Source organism: Nylanderia fulva, unplaced genomic scaffold (assembly GCF_048542155.1).
Source record: "Nylanderia fulva isolate GAGA-0341 unplaced genomic scaffold, ASM4854215v1 Scaffold7, whole genome shotgun sequence".
Taxonomy (NCBI): Eukaryota; Metazoa; Arthropoda; class Insecta; order Hymenoptera; family Formicidae; genus Nylanderia; species Nylanderia fulva.
In genome coordinates this window covers 4,063,752-4,079,344 of record NW_028190807.1, presented here as the reverse complement: position 1 = coordinate 4,079,344, position 15,593 = coordinate 4,063,752, and the positions used below count along the sequence as shown (strand labels likewise).

The 15,593-nt window shown below is 41.7% G+C and overlaps 2 protein-coding genes across 2 annotated transcripts in view; both read left to right on the top strand.

Annotated features, from left to right (window-relative positions):
- The window catches only part of rg (A kinase anchor protein rugose), a 319,999-nt gene that overhangs the window by 31,010 nt on the left and 273,396 nt on the right, over positions 1-15,593 (top strand).
- LOC146720409 (uncharacterized) lies at positions 11,724-14,231 on the top strand. The gene has a single exon (XM_085488598.1). It carries the CDS (start codon positions 12,454-12,456, stop codon positions 13,552-13,554), a length of 1,101 nt encoding a protein of 366 aa, XP_085344724.1. The 5' UTR covers positions 11,724-12,453; the 3' UTR covers positions 13,555-14,231.

Here is a 15,593-nt window from a genome sequence, read left to right as displayed (position 1 = left end):
AATTTATTTATTTATTTTCGTGACGTTCAAATTCGCACGTGCTATACCTTCTTCGGAAATGCTTTATACTTATCTGAAGAGATATACGGTTCAAAGATTACGAATCATATATTGCCTTATCGATATATTTGACTAATATATAAATGATATATAATACAATTTATTTATTTATTTTCGTGACGTTCAAATTCGCACGTGCTATACCTTCTTCGGAAATGCTTTATACTTATCTGAAGAGGTATACGGTTCAAAGATTACGAATCATATGTTCCTTTATCCGATATATTTGGATGCAATCGGGGAGCATCACGACGAGAATGAGCAATTTCGCGAGGGGACGAATATCGGATTGGCGTGATAGATAAGCTAGACGGTCGGGAAACGTCTTCGGCAAGCGCCGATTCTTTTTCACCTCTGTTTGCCGGGATCGCACCCCGCCGGGACCACCAGTTACCGTTGCGCTCTCGCACACAGAATCATTTATACGGAAGATATATATGCCCACGTCGGCGCCCGTTCCCCGACGCATGTATCTTTCATGGGGGTAAGGTCCCGCTAGCGGAGACGACTTCGCCAGCGTTCGTTTCTCCCGATTTCGAGCAGCTTTTTCGCGCAATAATATTGATCTATGGCCTGTCGAAATATTCACCATCGTCCGCCGGGCGACTTAGGCGATCGTCCACCGTGTCTCTCTCTCTCTCTTCCGATTCCGAAGCCGCATAGAACTTTATCCGATGAAAGTCTTCGTTCCTTCCTCTCCTCGTCACCCTTTTCTTCCCATCCGGGGAAGGAACGGAAGGACTTTGATAAGTCCTTTTCGCGGCTTCCATCGGGAGCGGATCCGCAAACACTAATCTCACGTAGTCCGTTCACGAAATTCGTCGCGTGAGAGAAAGAAGGTGGATCCGAGGAAACGAATTCGATCGGCTGCCCTATAATCCTGGATGTTTGCAGACATTTTCCTGGAACCTATTACATGTCACGTCTCTTCGTGTGCTTTACGTAATTTTCAGGATGTAATTATATTAACAGTGACATTATTTCTTTGTGTACCTTGGTACAAGGGGATAGAGAAATAATATATGCTCGTCCCTTTCTCGTGATTATTAAATGAACGAATTCATTATGGGCGCTGACCCATTGATCTCTTTTTTTTTTTTCATAAAGATCACAAATACGAATTAGAGTCCTCGAATGTCGCTTCGTATGATAAGTAGTCGAAAATTCGAATTGTAGCTCTACGCTTTGCAATGCGTTATTACAAGCATGGCGAGAAATATTTACAGAATGAGATAATTCGCCGCGCCGGATTGGTTTAATATCACATAATCTCGGATGCATGGGTTTAATTAAGATGGTGCTAATACACCTGGGCACAAGAGACAGTCGTCCGTATACTCTATATTTGTGCCCGAAGGTGTGACCAACCACCTCGCGCGACAGTGTGAATATCATTAAACGTTACGTTTGTGGGCTTGGCTCTAATCTTTAAATTATAGAATGCCCTATCCGTGTTCTGACCTAATTACTGCAAACCTCTCCTATCCTGCCGCCTATCTCCGTCGCAATTACGTCGCTGCCCTTTCATTATCGATTTTTTGAATATATGTCGCCGATAAAATCTGGCCGGTGATCTTTACTCAAAAAGCGACGCGGCATTTAGCGAAAAGGTCAGGGCTCAATTTACGGAAATCGAATTAATGCGCGTTATATTACATTTCGATAATATATAATATAAATTTAATATAAAAAATTCCATTTTCGCGCGCGGGGATATTTAATTATTCATGCAAAAGTGACGCGCGAAAGAACTTGCGTTGAATAGAAATTCAGAGACGTGAGAGGACAATGTAATTGCCATTTTGGAGTGCGGCTTAACAACGTTGTTTGCTACTTGTTTTATTTGCTGTGGAGGTTAATTTGCAGCACGCAGTGCGTTAATTTCTCGCCGGCGCGACCGTATCGTCGCGTGGAAAATTAAAAAACTGTCAGAGAGGAGAGGTCGCTCCCCTTTAAAACGTCTTGCGGAGAAATCTCGGGCTGCTCTCGACTTGACGCTCGGCTGGGGCGAGAATGAAGATACGCGGAGGCCGCTCCAATTAGCATCCCGTATTTGTGATCTTTGCGAGTTCTACAAAACTCAGACGGACGGATTGCATCCGCGCGTATACAATTATACCCGGCGTTCTTTTACGAGGAAACCTTAAGTTGCCGCGTCTTTCGTATTAAGAAGACGACGTCTCGTCCAATCTTGCGCTGAATAATTTGCTCCTGAGAATTCCACCATCTCACGGTCTTACGTGAACTTTGCAGAGTTAACACAATGAATATCAAATACCAATTCAGCTTTGAGGAAATTCCAATTTTATAGCGATTGTTTATTTAAACAGATTGCATATACTTATATTATATAAAGAGATGTTTTAATAATTTAAAGATCTCACTGTAGTTATTGTTAAATAATAATATTTCTAAACTCTTTCTGATTAAATAATACTTTAGCAAACTTCGTTATTGATATTAATGTTTGAACTTTGTGCTTTAATTCCATAATTGCTTTATTATAAATTCGATTAAAATTACCTGAGAGGCAAAATTTAATAAACTTTTGCAGCTTAATGCATCTAAATCGCTCAATCATAAATTGGTAAATAAAGAAAATATGTCAGAGATTTTCTTTGTGAAATTTTAACAATAAAATTCTCATATAATGCTGTTATTGAAATATTTTTTACGTCTCATTTTTATACACTTTTATACTTTTTCATTTTGAGCAGCATTAAAGTCCTGAATATAGACTCCGTCTCGAAAAGTCGCTTCGATATAAATATAAAAACGAGGCGGCTTTTTTAGTGTTAATAAGAAAGCTCGGTCGTAATAAAGTAATCAGCCTACTCAGCTACTTTTCTCGGCTTTTTTCTCTGAAACGCGAGAATATAACGAAGCCAATTCGTCCACCAAATACGCACTTCTGTTTCGCACTTGCACAAGCAACTAGGAATTTTATCGAAATGCTGTCGTAACGTCGAGGTATATAGAGTCGTGATTTTTACCGAGTTACATCGGCTTTAAATGAGAGAGATGAGCCAAATGGCCGGGTATTACATCACGTGTTTCTTTAAACGAGAAACCGCACTCGTTTAAGGATACATGCGATATCTGGTAGACTGAGGTAGACTGTTTGAAAAAAAAAAAAAAAAATAAATAAATAAATAAAACATTACCACGTTGCTCGCAGTTCGGTACAGTAAATAAACAAGCCGACGACCGCTGGAGATTTTAATGCACCTGATGCACGGGGATCGAAACTCTCGGTTCGCTTTTGAAACGTCAAAAAGGCTCGTATCGCGCCATTACGAACGCACTAGCCGAGCTCTACCGGGTTTATCCTGGGATCCCGGTCGAAACACTCGAAATGTCGGAATTAATGTTTTCTCGTTACGCTATGCGTAACGTCGAAGCGAGGCTGCCGAGGTGTAACTTCCGGCGGAACGAAAGTTTCGATTCGCTTCGCGATTTCAAACTCACGGTAAATATGCCGCTGCCTTTCCCACGATGCCCCTTTGACGCTTTCACTGTAACACGAATATTCGATTTCCATGGAAATATGGTGACAAGTGATTTTTGATTCCACCGCCGCCGATGTATATTACATTTTTCGACAATATTAATACCGAATATTATTCTCAGCGAATCGATCGCGCTAATTTTTATCGTAGATTTTGTTCTAATTTGATTTAAGCTTATTCTATTTCGGAATTTCTCTCTCGAGATAGCATATTTTACATAAAATATCTTTCCATTTTATTTAAGCAAATTTTAAGAGTAACGATGTTAATATCAAGATCTAAATGCATTATTTGCGTAAGAGAAATGGATACTTCATTATGATTTCAAGGAGAACAATGTAAGTTTCCATCATACAATATTCAGTAAAACGTTCGTGCTGTTATTTCGAGCATTCTACTTTGGGAATTTACAGAATTCATGACGAACATTAATTTTAGCGTAAGAAAATTTCCTCCGTCGTTTCACTACTGCGCGTGACACTTTGAAATACCTCTCAAACTTCCATCTCATTCTTCTCGGGAAGGAGAATCAACGTCACCTGAAACGCGAAAACTTTGGAATTTTTCGTTAAAAACTTACAATGATGGTTCCATGTGGCCGACCATGTATGACGACTTCCTATTTTTATGTCAGTATACTGGAAGATATTTTTCTTTGTACCTATTCATTTTTTAAAGAAGCAATGGGGAACAAAAAAGGGACACCCTAATTTTTGTAAATTATTAATTCTTTTTCCCTCGAAAAGTTGAATCGCCGAAGATTGCCGAAGCTTTTTATTTCAACGAGATGTAATCTCATTTTCAATTGAAGAGCTTGTGTGTTTTAATAGACGTTCAAAGATCGATACGCCTTTCACCCTGTTGGGATATAAATAAAGAACAGAAAATGATATGGGACTTTCAGGTAGCTAACACGGCTACTCGACGAAGGTAAGATTTTCTTTGTTATTTTCCGCGCAAGCATTTTACAGATCCGATATTTTATGCCGTGTTCGCCAGAGAAGCTTTCACGGGTTTCCGGTGAATCGCCAAGTATATAGTCGTGATGTTGCTCTTTCATTCGTTACCAAAAGTACAAAGTTTCGTAGCACCACGAGAAAGAGAGAGAGAGAAAAAGAGGCGATGGAAGGAGATAGATAAAGGGAAATAAAGAGGAGAGAGAGAGAGAGAGTCAGTGAACTAGCGAATGGAGAACTTTGCAGCTTTACGCAATGCAATCTCGGCATGATGATGCTGGCGTAGAATCCAGTTTTCTCATTTTCTATCGAAAACGAGATTAAGGACTGAGAAATTTAACATTTTATCAGTAAATCCGCTACGATTACGTTGTCGATGAGAAACCAGTCTTGGGACTTTGTTACATGGTTATATCACAGTTTATTTTCCAAGCCTAAAATTTTCCACGAAGGCGCAATTATCCACTATTGCCTCTGATACCTCGCATTTCTATGGTATATAAATTTAGATACGCTCCTCCTTTTCTGTTTCTCTGCCTGGTGCGCGTTTATGTAAATCGCGCAATTAAAGCATTGGATTACTTCTTTAATTGCATCCAAGAATTTTCTCCGGCTATTTAAATCTTTTTTATAGCAGTGGTTATATGGAAATTAGGACACTTTAAATATGTGCGCACTCTTATTTTTTAATTCTATATATATATATATAATACATATACACCGAATAAAAATAATGTATACCCTTATAAATAATTCGCTTATATAATCCCAACTGTTCTATATGGTTAATCAGTTATTTACGCTGCACTTCAAGATTAGACACGAAACTGTTTTTCATCTAACATATCCAGGATAAAGTAGGTTTCGGAGCCACATATACACACACATATTTCCATCTCGCGATCGCAAATAGTCTAATCTAGTCTTCCTGAGGTTTCTCCCGAACGAGTGTCTCGCGATGATCGAACGAAACGTTCGAGAATATATTTCTCTCCTTCGAATTGCGAGAAGCGCGTTGCGGCTAGCGTCCTCCATGTTTCGCAATTTTACAACCTTTTTTTTTACAGCCGTGTCGTTTCATCTTCCTGCTCACTCTTTCCTCTTATTTCCATCCCCCAGTTTTTGTCCGCCGCCGCTGTACGACACAACGTACGCCGGGAAATGAATATTTACGACGCACATCCCTAAGGACGGGAGTCTCTCCCCGAGGAAACCACCGCGTATACCGAATTCACGGCGTTCTCTCCTGCGCCGCGCGCACCGTGCACTCGCTACATATAAAGTTACAAATTTACAATACGGCTGTGCCGCGCGTGCACTTCGCGTTCTCCATGAATGAGAACCGGGCGAGTCGGCTATATCGCCCGGGCTGCACATGTTTCGTGCACGAGAGCTGAATTCGTACGCCTTCGAGGAAGCCTATGGACATTGATTACTCCATCTAATCTCTCAAAGCCTGATCTCTCTCAGATCTTGGAAACTATGCGCTATAACTGTACCACCGTATACTCTGGAATTGATAGGGCGATGTTTATATCGATGCACAAGGGTGGAATTTCCTCTATATTGGGTGAACTTGTATGTAAGAAATTCAAGCGCGGCATTTATGTAATTATTTGATTATCGGGGAATTTTTCATCGATACAACATGTATTTGTAATAAATATATAGACTTTATTACAGAGTCATTGTAAATTTAAAGAGTTTTAAGTTCTGTGTTTTATTATTCAATATCAGGAAAAAAAAAGTTGGTTTTATATATATATTATGTATATAAAATCTATTTTTTACAATTTTTTTCCTGATATAACATGTTATCAATAAATGAGGATCCATTATCGGTTTCCTGTTAAGAACGGAGCAGCATTTTTTCTTTATTTTTTCAATCTTGATGGAACGTAATATCTTTTGCAGACTTTCATTATAAATTCTTTTTCAACTTTCTACACGTTCGAGAAAATATCGCGTATGTAAAATGTAGAGATCACGTTAAAATTATAACAATTTTTTTCCTCCTACACATCCATACGTGTGTAATACACTGGTTTCACCTTTGCGTGTAATAAAATAGACTATTTTGCATTTCTCCTCGGAATTTTTATTGGATTCACCATATCGTTACTCCTGATTTGTGCTCCTTTCTATCGCGTTTGAAAAGGCTTCACGTTTATGGGAACTTATGCGTGGGACGTGGTTTCAGATATCGCACTTTGCCATACGTGCATAAGGATAAGTGGTAACGCGTTTCGGATTACGTTGAGCGCATTTTCTATCTCCCAATGGCATTACATATTGATGATCAGCATTATGTAATCGGAGTCACGTGTCGGCCACTCAAGTCTCGCGTTGCGGATATGTTGCAAAAGATTCTCTCTTCTACGACGTGACACTCGCGATCGTATCCGTAACGCACGAGAAATAGACTTGTCTGAGTCTCGCAAATATTTCTCGTATGTGCATCGTTACGAATGCATCTTACATCACGCAGGTTACCATACATGACACGCGGGTTTCTAGTTTTGCGGTTTTCGATCAACGATGTCACGACTCGTATCTATATCGATGGGTTATACGTTTCTTTCTTTTATATTCGAACGAGTTGATTTTTTCCCGACAACATATATCTATTCGACAATATATTTTTCAAGTTTCCGTATTCAGCTTCGATGAGTGTTTGCGAAATGTGCGAATCAATCAAACACCTACGTACCTTGAAACGCCGATTTTGCCATCTCCACGATAATGTTATGCCATTATGCAGCAACGGTATGAGCGTAGTGCGGTTGTTTGTCATTCATGCATATACGAGCTTAGGACCGAGAGAAGCGTATATCAAACTTCCGGATATTTGCGTTTCCACACATAACATTTAAACGCCGAGGAAAATCCCATGACACTCCAGGTAGGCGTCTTTTCTTCGTGGTGTCGTTAAACCGTATTAGAGGACCTAAAACAAGAGCATAAGAATTTTTATGTACACAATAAAATGCGCGTTTCTCGCGTTTTAACCTAATGTTTTATATTCAGAGACAAAATTACGTTTCAGAACTGATGAGATCAGTAATTTAATAATTATTAGGCTCGTGTAAATTCAAAAATTAATAAGAAAGAATAGGCCAATTAAACGAGCAAGGAAATTATAGATGTTAAATAATCTCGATAGTATTTGGAACAGCATCCTCAACGCAATTGCACGAATATACCAGGGACTCTCTTACGACGAAATAAACGCGCTTGAATGAGGTGCCGAAATAATGTAACGATGCGACGCGATAGCATTGGGCCAAGTTTTCACTTTTGCGACTTGGGTTGCGACTCTGAGGTTGGTCTAATGCGAGTTAAATTGTTTTGCGGTATAATATTCGAGACCCATTCCACGTACATAATATAGAAGTTTCTCCAACTATTGTCACCCTTGCGTCGCTAGTTATAATTTATTCCGTGCAGTCTGGCGAGATTCAGGAGAGAAAGAAAGAGAGAGTGAGAGAGAGAGAGAGAGAATGACTGGCGACACAACAACGACGTAACGAGTGTCCCGTAACGCGTTTCGTAATTTGTCTTATCGGACGTATCGAGTGCCCTTCTCCTTCGGGGCCACTCTCGTTTCCCTCTCCGGCATTGAATCTTGGCGGAGTCGACCGGATCAAAAGCGCATCCAAGGGGTGTCGAGAGGGTGAGTCGCGCGCACCGCGTTTCTATCGCACTTACACGACTCATTCCGGGCTCGAGTCTACCCGAGGATGAACCTCTTCTCTTCTACGGAAGCTGCAGTGTCGAGAAGCGAGATCAAGCTCAGTAAACCGATGCCGGCGGAACGAGAGGCAGTAAGGGATGCTAAGAGAGGGAGAGAGAGAAAGAGAGACTGCCTCCGCTGTAATAGCTACTGTGTGTCCGCACTGTTGGTACGTATGAACGGCGGAACGAAGAACGGACGAGGGACAGACAGTACGAGGGGCGAGTCGGTCGATACGCGCCCCTTCGACGCGACGGCGGTGTGGCTCATCCTCCCGACCCTGGGAGCGAATATCTACCCCCTTGTCGCGCTATGTCTCTCCCTTTCTCTCTTCCCACCCTCTCTCTCTCTCTCTAGCTATGTCTCTATCTATCTATCTATCGCTATGTTACGCTTTCTCTTTCTGTCTCTGTTCATAACCCACTGGGACTACTCCGCCTTGTCCTCATCAGCTTCATGTCTTCGTGTGCATGTGGCACTGTCGGGATTTTGGTATCAATGTTGATACCTGGCAGCCAATTGGCCCGCTGCAAACTTTATCGATCAAAAACGTATGCATGATTGATTATCTCTAGTGTGCGCTAATGTCGAACATCGGTATCTAATTCGACTAATTGACGTATCTATGGGGACGAACGTGTGATCTTTGAAGGAACTTTTAGTAATAAGTGGAGCGGAGTTACACACTTTTTATAATAACGTATTCTATAATATATTATCTCATTATGTTGTCGAATTATATTTGTCGGTCTTATGTTTACTTTACACGTTCCAGCATTTTGCTTTCATCAGAGACACAATTCCAACACTTACACGTATGCTCTCTCTCTCTCTCTCTTTTTCATTTGTGTTGGGAAATCATATTTGGCATGTCTAGCGTCGGCAAAGCCGTTGATGTGCTTCGTTACATAATCTCCGGATCCACGCACACACTGTTACCAGTCTCTCATCCAGGAATATCTTCTGTCTCTATTCCTCCACCATTTGATTCCTCGACGTATTACACTGCTCTATGTCGAGAGCTTTGTCGCTATCGATTATGAAAGCTCAACAAATCGACGTCCCGCGACATCTTCGATATATTTTCCGCTATGTGCCATTCGTTATCTAGTGCTTTTAGAGTCCTTGCACTTTTATAGCGCGTCTGAAAAATCTCGGCGTGCATTCTGTAATATACTATATCTGTATTTCTTCCTAAATAGCCTGTGCATTCAAGCTGCTTTTGTGTGTGCCGTATGCTAAACACCCTAAATGTTCGTCATGTCATCCCTCTATACACACGTCACGACACGTATAAAGTTTTACAATACTTCAAACGTATACGCTCGATGTATTGATCCATTCTGTCGAGCTTTTAAATAGAGTCACCATTAGATATATATATATATATATATATATATATATATATATATATATATATGCATATGTACTCGTATAATTATGTACTTCGTAAAAAGTTATACAGTCACGACTCCTATACATTCTATCGTTACCGATTTTTACGCTTTAATGATTCTTTATTAAAAGTCTTTTGTAAACTCTGCGCGCGTTTCGCATGTTTCGTTTTTCCCTCTATTCGATCCCTCTTTACATTGCGAGACGCGATGTATTATATTTTATTTATTTATGCCGATATCTCTTTTTGAAGTGAATATTTTCTGCTTTAATATGCGGCGTCGCACATCTTTATGTAAACAGGGAAGGTGCATAAGAGGGAATTTTATATTCCACGACTTATTGTGCGCGTTAAAGGTGCCGCACGCTCTTTCGTTTATCGACCCGTCAATTTTCAAGGGTCGTCCCCAAGGTCCGACCAAGGAGGAGATGTTGCAGTGGTACACATTTTCTCATTATCGATCCATCTTAATTAGCAACTTGGCGAGACTCCTCAAAGTCTCATTCGTAATTTTACGACCATTTAACACTTGCAAGGAAGTTGTGTCGCGATACTTCGTCTGCAGGCGCGCTACTTCCGTAGTCGCAATCAAGCGAATATATGTATATGTATATGTAATGTATGTTATATATACGGTGTACCGCGTGTCTCATATCACGTTTCGTTCGCCAAACTTTTTAATCCGACTTCGCGCGACGGAATTGTTTGTGCAACTCAAGCGCAATTTAACAGCAAAATTCGTTAATGCACTTGTGCACTCAACCGCGGTATAGGAAATAAGTCGGGCGCAAAAGTAAAGCTGCAAAGTTGCGATTTAAATATTGTATTACTTTTCAATGAAATTACAATATTGTTTTCACTCGCAGAAGAAAACAATCTGCTTGACGTATATATATATATATATATATATATATATATATATATATATATATATATATTTATATATATATGTATATATTATAAAATTTAGCGGAAATTTGCCAGGCTTGCGAATATTCTTCAATCACGGATGAACTTTATTAACATCTCTCCGCCGACAATTCTCCGCAAGAACAGTCCATTTACGTTCGCGCAGAAATTTCCTCTTCCAGTCCTTTACGACTTCTGATCGTAATCTGCGGATTCGAGAAAAGAGGAACGGTGGTGTGAGGAAGCGACAGGCGCGACGAGAGATTGGAGTAATGCCGACCCCGCTTCTTCACTCGCTGGAAATTCTATCTTACAGTTAGATTGGTTGTTTGTCTGCTTTTCCCACGGTCGACTTTTAAACAGATTCCGGGTGACCGTAACTTCGTATCGATTCCTTACCCACGTTGCATTATTTCACTGTTCTTTTCTCTTCACTTTTTTTCCGTCTCATCGTTCATTCTCATTGTTGACTATCCTTTAATCTTTCTCCGCTTGTCATGACTTCTCTCTTTTTTTTTCTCTCGCAATGTCAATACAATGGATTAGTGTTTTATCCGATAGTTGCGAGGTTGTTCGCAGATTAGCGAGCTAAAAATGCGAATGTTACTTAGGCCGAGAGGAGAGAAAATTGTCACAGAAGTTCCGGACGAGGAAAATGCGCTGTTTTCACGCCATGTTATATCAGCTATGGTCTCACTTTATTCATTTTACCGGAGAAACGGAGTACAGGTTTCACACGGCAGTTATTACTTTAAGGAAAATGTGACGTCGGCGATGAACCAGAAAATAATATGTCTTTGACATTTTGCAAGTTCCGAAGAAAATATGTTATATTCCTCTTCGCATTTGGTAAAAATATGATCTTAAAGATTTTCACTTTTTTACTTGATAATTTTTTATTTATTTCAATATATATATATATTTTATGAATATTTTTCATAATAAAAAATATATGAAAAACGAAATATTTTAATTTACTTACACTGTTGCAGTTACAAATAATTTTAATATTCTTTTACCAGGAAAGAGTTCTTTGTCCAGTAAATACATGCAAATTTTTCCTTTTTACGAAACGCGTATATTTAGTCTATATACGAAAAAGAAAAAAGCCAGCGGCTTCAAATCTCTCGGGAGAAACTATTTCCAACCAGTCGGCTGATTTATATATTATTTAAACGTAAATGGCTTTTTTGGTGACGATGTTATATCAGTGACAAACAATTTTAATGAGTCCAGAAATTTGTTTCGCGCAGGGGATTTGCAGCTGTTGGCTGCGCGAAATCAATTACTCGCATGGCTTATTTTGTCTTGACTTGATTTGCCTTTTTAAACTCGCCTTATTAGATCCAAGTTTTGACGCACGCATTGTCTTAATTCTATGTCGGCTCTATTGTAGCGCTAAGCCGATTGGGAACTCTTGCCGTAATATGCGAGTTGCTCGTTTGCAGTGCCAGGACTTCCGTTTCCGGTTGCGTGTGAGAAGGTTGAGGTGCTGTCAGTGTGTGTATTTGAGTGGAATATTAGAGGTGTGTGGAAGAGAAAGGGGGAGAGAGAGTGAGAGAGTGAGAAGCTGAAGGTGGCGAATGCAAGGGGAGTGCAGGCAAGTGGGGTGAGAAGGGAATAGAGCGGTGAGAAGGAAGAGAAGTGATGCAGGTAGAGTGAGTTGGCAGTTTGGAAGATAGATCAGGGGCACGAGGGGAGAGGAAGGTACTAGGAAAGAGGAGTGCAGGTGTAAAAGGAGAAGAGAGATAGGGGATAGGTGTAGGTGCGGGGAAAGTCTCTAGTGACAGAGGAGCCAGTCGAGGATATAGGGAAAGTCACTAGCAGAGGAGAAAGTAACTGAGATAGGGTATAGGGAAAGTCACTAGGCATAAAGTAAAGGAGATATAGATGGAAAGAAAAGAAATAGAGGAGATAGAAAGATTAAAGAAGACGGAGAAATGGGAGAGAAGAGGGAGCACAGGGACGGCAGAGGAGGTTTTGAAAAGGAAAAGGGAGGAATTAGAGGAAGTAGGGTTGAGAAAGGAGAGAGAAGAAAAAGGGGATTTGGAGTGGGCGTTCAGGAGAAGTAAAAAGGTAATAAGGTCGCCGGAGGTTGAAAGGAGGGAGGAGGCAGGAGGGATAGGGGAGATATTGAAAGAGATGGGGAGGGAGTGGAAGGAGGAGATAATTCAGGAGATGAGAGAGATAAGAAGAGAAATTAGAGAAGAGATCAAGGAGGGAGTAAGAGGGCAGGAGGAGTTAAGGGAGGAGGTAAGGGGGCTGAAAAAGGAAATGGAGGAGAGGGAGAAAAAGTGGGAGAGAGAAAGGGAGGAATTTATGGAAAGGATTAAGGAGATGGGGAAGAAAATGGAAGAATTAGAGATAGGAAAAAAGGGGGAGAGGGAGAAAGGGGAAAGGGGAAAGGAGAGTGAGGAGATGGAAGATAGGATTAAGAGGATGGAATGGAAATGGGAGAGAAAGGAAAGAGAAGAAAAGAGAAAGAATGTGATAATAAAAGGAATTAAGGGAGGAGAAGGGGGGGTGAAAGGGGAGGTGGAGAAATTATTGAAGGAGATAGGGGTAGGGGGGCAGGTAGAGGAAGTGAGGAGAATAGGGGAGGGGAGAAGGGACGGGACAAGTATAGCCTTAGTAAGGGTGGGAGAGATGGAGGTTAAAAGGGAGATAATGGAAAAGAAAAGGAGGTTGAGAGGAAGGGAGGAGAGGATTGAAGAGGATCTAACGTGGAAAGAAAGAAGGATGATGTGGAGATTAGGAGAGTTGGCGAGAGGGGAAGAAAGAGAGGGAAGGAGGGCATGGGTAAGGTATGGGAGAATTTGGATGAGAGGTAAATGGTGGAGATGGGACGAGGTGAAAGAGGAATTAAAGGAGGAAGGAGCAGGGGATGAGAGGAGGGAAGAGAGGAGAGAGGAGGGAATAGAAGGAAAGGGGATGGAAGCAATACAGGGGACGGGAAAGGAGGGGAGGGAAAGAGTGGGGAAGGAAGGGTGAAAAAGAGAAAGAGAGAGAGGAGGGAAGTGGGAGGTAAAGGGCAAGGGAGAGGAGGGGAAGAAGGAAAGGAGGAAGGAGAAGGGGAGGAAGGATGGAAGGTGGCATTCTGGAATGTGGCGGGATTAAGAAATAAGGACGCGGACTTCTGGGAAGCGGTGGGAGAATGGGACGTAATGTTTTTTCTGGAAACATGGGTAGATGAAAAAGGGTGGGAAAGGATAAAAGGGAGGATGCCGGGAGGATATAAATGGGAGGTGCAATATGCGAGGAGGAAGAGTAAAAAAGGAAGGGCTATGGGGGGAATTATAGTGGGGGTGAGAAAAGGGGTAGGAATAGAAGGAAAGTGTAAGGCGGATAAAGAGGGAATGGTGGAGGTGGGGATAGGAAAAGGAGGGGAGAGATGGAGGTTGGTGGGAGTGTACATAAATGGGGAGATGGAGAAGAAGCTAGGGGAGATGAATGAATGGATGGAGGAGGAGGGAGACAGAGTAAGAACGATAATAGGGGGGGACTTTAATGCAAGAACGGGAAATTTAGGAGGAAGAGTGGAGATAGGAGAGGAGGAGGGAGAGGAAGGGAAGGGGAGAAAATCAAGAGATACAAAAGTAAATGGGGAAGGGAGAAGGTTGGTGAAGAAGCTGGAGGAAAAGGGGTGGGCGATAATAAATGGAGGAATAGCAGGGGATGAGGAAGGGGGGGTGGACATATATGGGGCCGAATGGGAAATCGGTAATAGATTACATAATAGGTAATGAGGAGGTAAGAGAGGAAATCAGGAAGTTAGAGATAGGTGAAAGGATGGACTCGGACCACATGCCGTTAATAGTGTGGTTAGAAGGGAAAGGAGGAGGAGGAGAAAGAAAAGGAAAAAAGAGGAGGAGATGGAACTGGACGGAGGAGGGGAAGGAGGAATTTAGGGAGAAGATAGGGGAAATTTGGGGGAAGCAGAGGGATGAACAAGAAGAGGAGGGTGTAGAGGGAGAGTGGGAGGAGAAGAAAAAGAAGATACAGGAAGTGTTAGATAAGGGGAATGAGAGAGAAGGAAAGGAGAAGAAAGAAAAAAAGAGAGGGTGGTTTGATAGGGAGTGTAGAAGAGAGAAGGGGGAGGTGGTAAAGGATTTAAAAAGGTGGAGGAGGATAGGGGGGAAAGGAGAAGAATACAGGAAAAGAAAAAGAAGTATGAGAGATTATGTAGAAAGAAGAAGGAGGAGGAGAATGAGGAGTGGACCGAAGAAAGCAATGGAAGCGAGGACGGAAGGGCAGGTTTGGGAGGTGGTTAGGAGGGAAAGGGGAAAAGGAAAAGGAGGAATGGAGAGGGGATTGAGATGGAGGAATGGAACAGATATTTTAGAGATCTATTAGGAGGGGTAGAATCGAGAGTGATAATGGGAGGAAGAAGGACGGAGAAGGAGAGAGGTGAAGATCAGATAGAAAAGGAGAAATTAGGAGGGGCGATAGGTAGGATAAAGGAAGGAAAGGCGGTGGGGGGTGGACGGGATTCCTGGAGAAGTGTGGAAATTTGGAGGAGAGGGAATAGAGAAGTGGGTATGGGAGTTGTGCAATAAGATATGGAAGGGGGAGGGGTGGATAAGGGAGTGGAGTGAGGGGCTGGTGGTGCCAATCTTGAAGAGGGGTGAGGGAAAGGAGGTTTCGGAGTACAGGGGGGTAACTCTGACACCGTCTTTATACAAAGTATATGCGACGGTGTTGGCAGAGAGATTGAGGGGAGAGATAGAGGAAAAAGGGATGTTGCCACCGAATCAAACGGGGTTCAGGAAAGGGATGGGAACAGTGGACAATATTTATGTATTAAACTATTTAATAAACAGACAAATAAGTAGGAAAGGAAAGCAAATGGTCCTACTGTTTGTGGACCTGAGAGCAGCGTTTGATTCGGTGGACAGAGTGAAGTTGATGGCGGCGTTAAGAGGGAGGGGGGTGAAGGAAGAGACGGTGAGGAGGTGCGAGGAAGTGTTAGGAGAGATAGGGTTCAGGGTTAGAATAGGGGAGGAGGTGGGGGAGAAGTTTTGGACGGGGAG

Bases quoted from the DNA above. Each gene is read 5' to 3' on its own strand.
- LOC146720409 (XM_085488598.1), top strand. From the start codon at position 12,454: ATGGAAAGAAAAGAAATAGAGGAGATAGAAAGATTAAAGAAGACGGAG.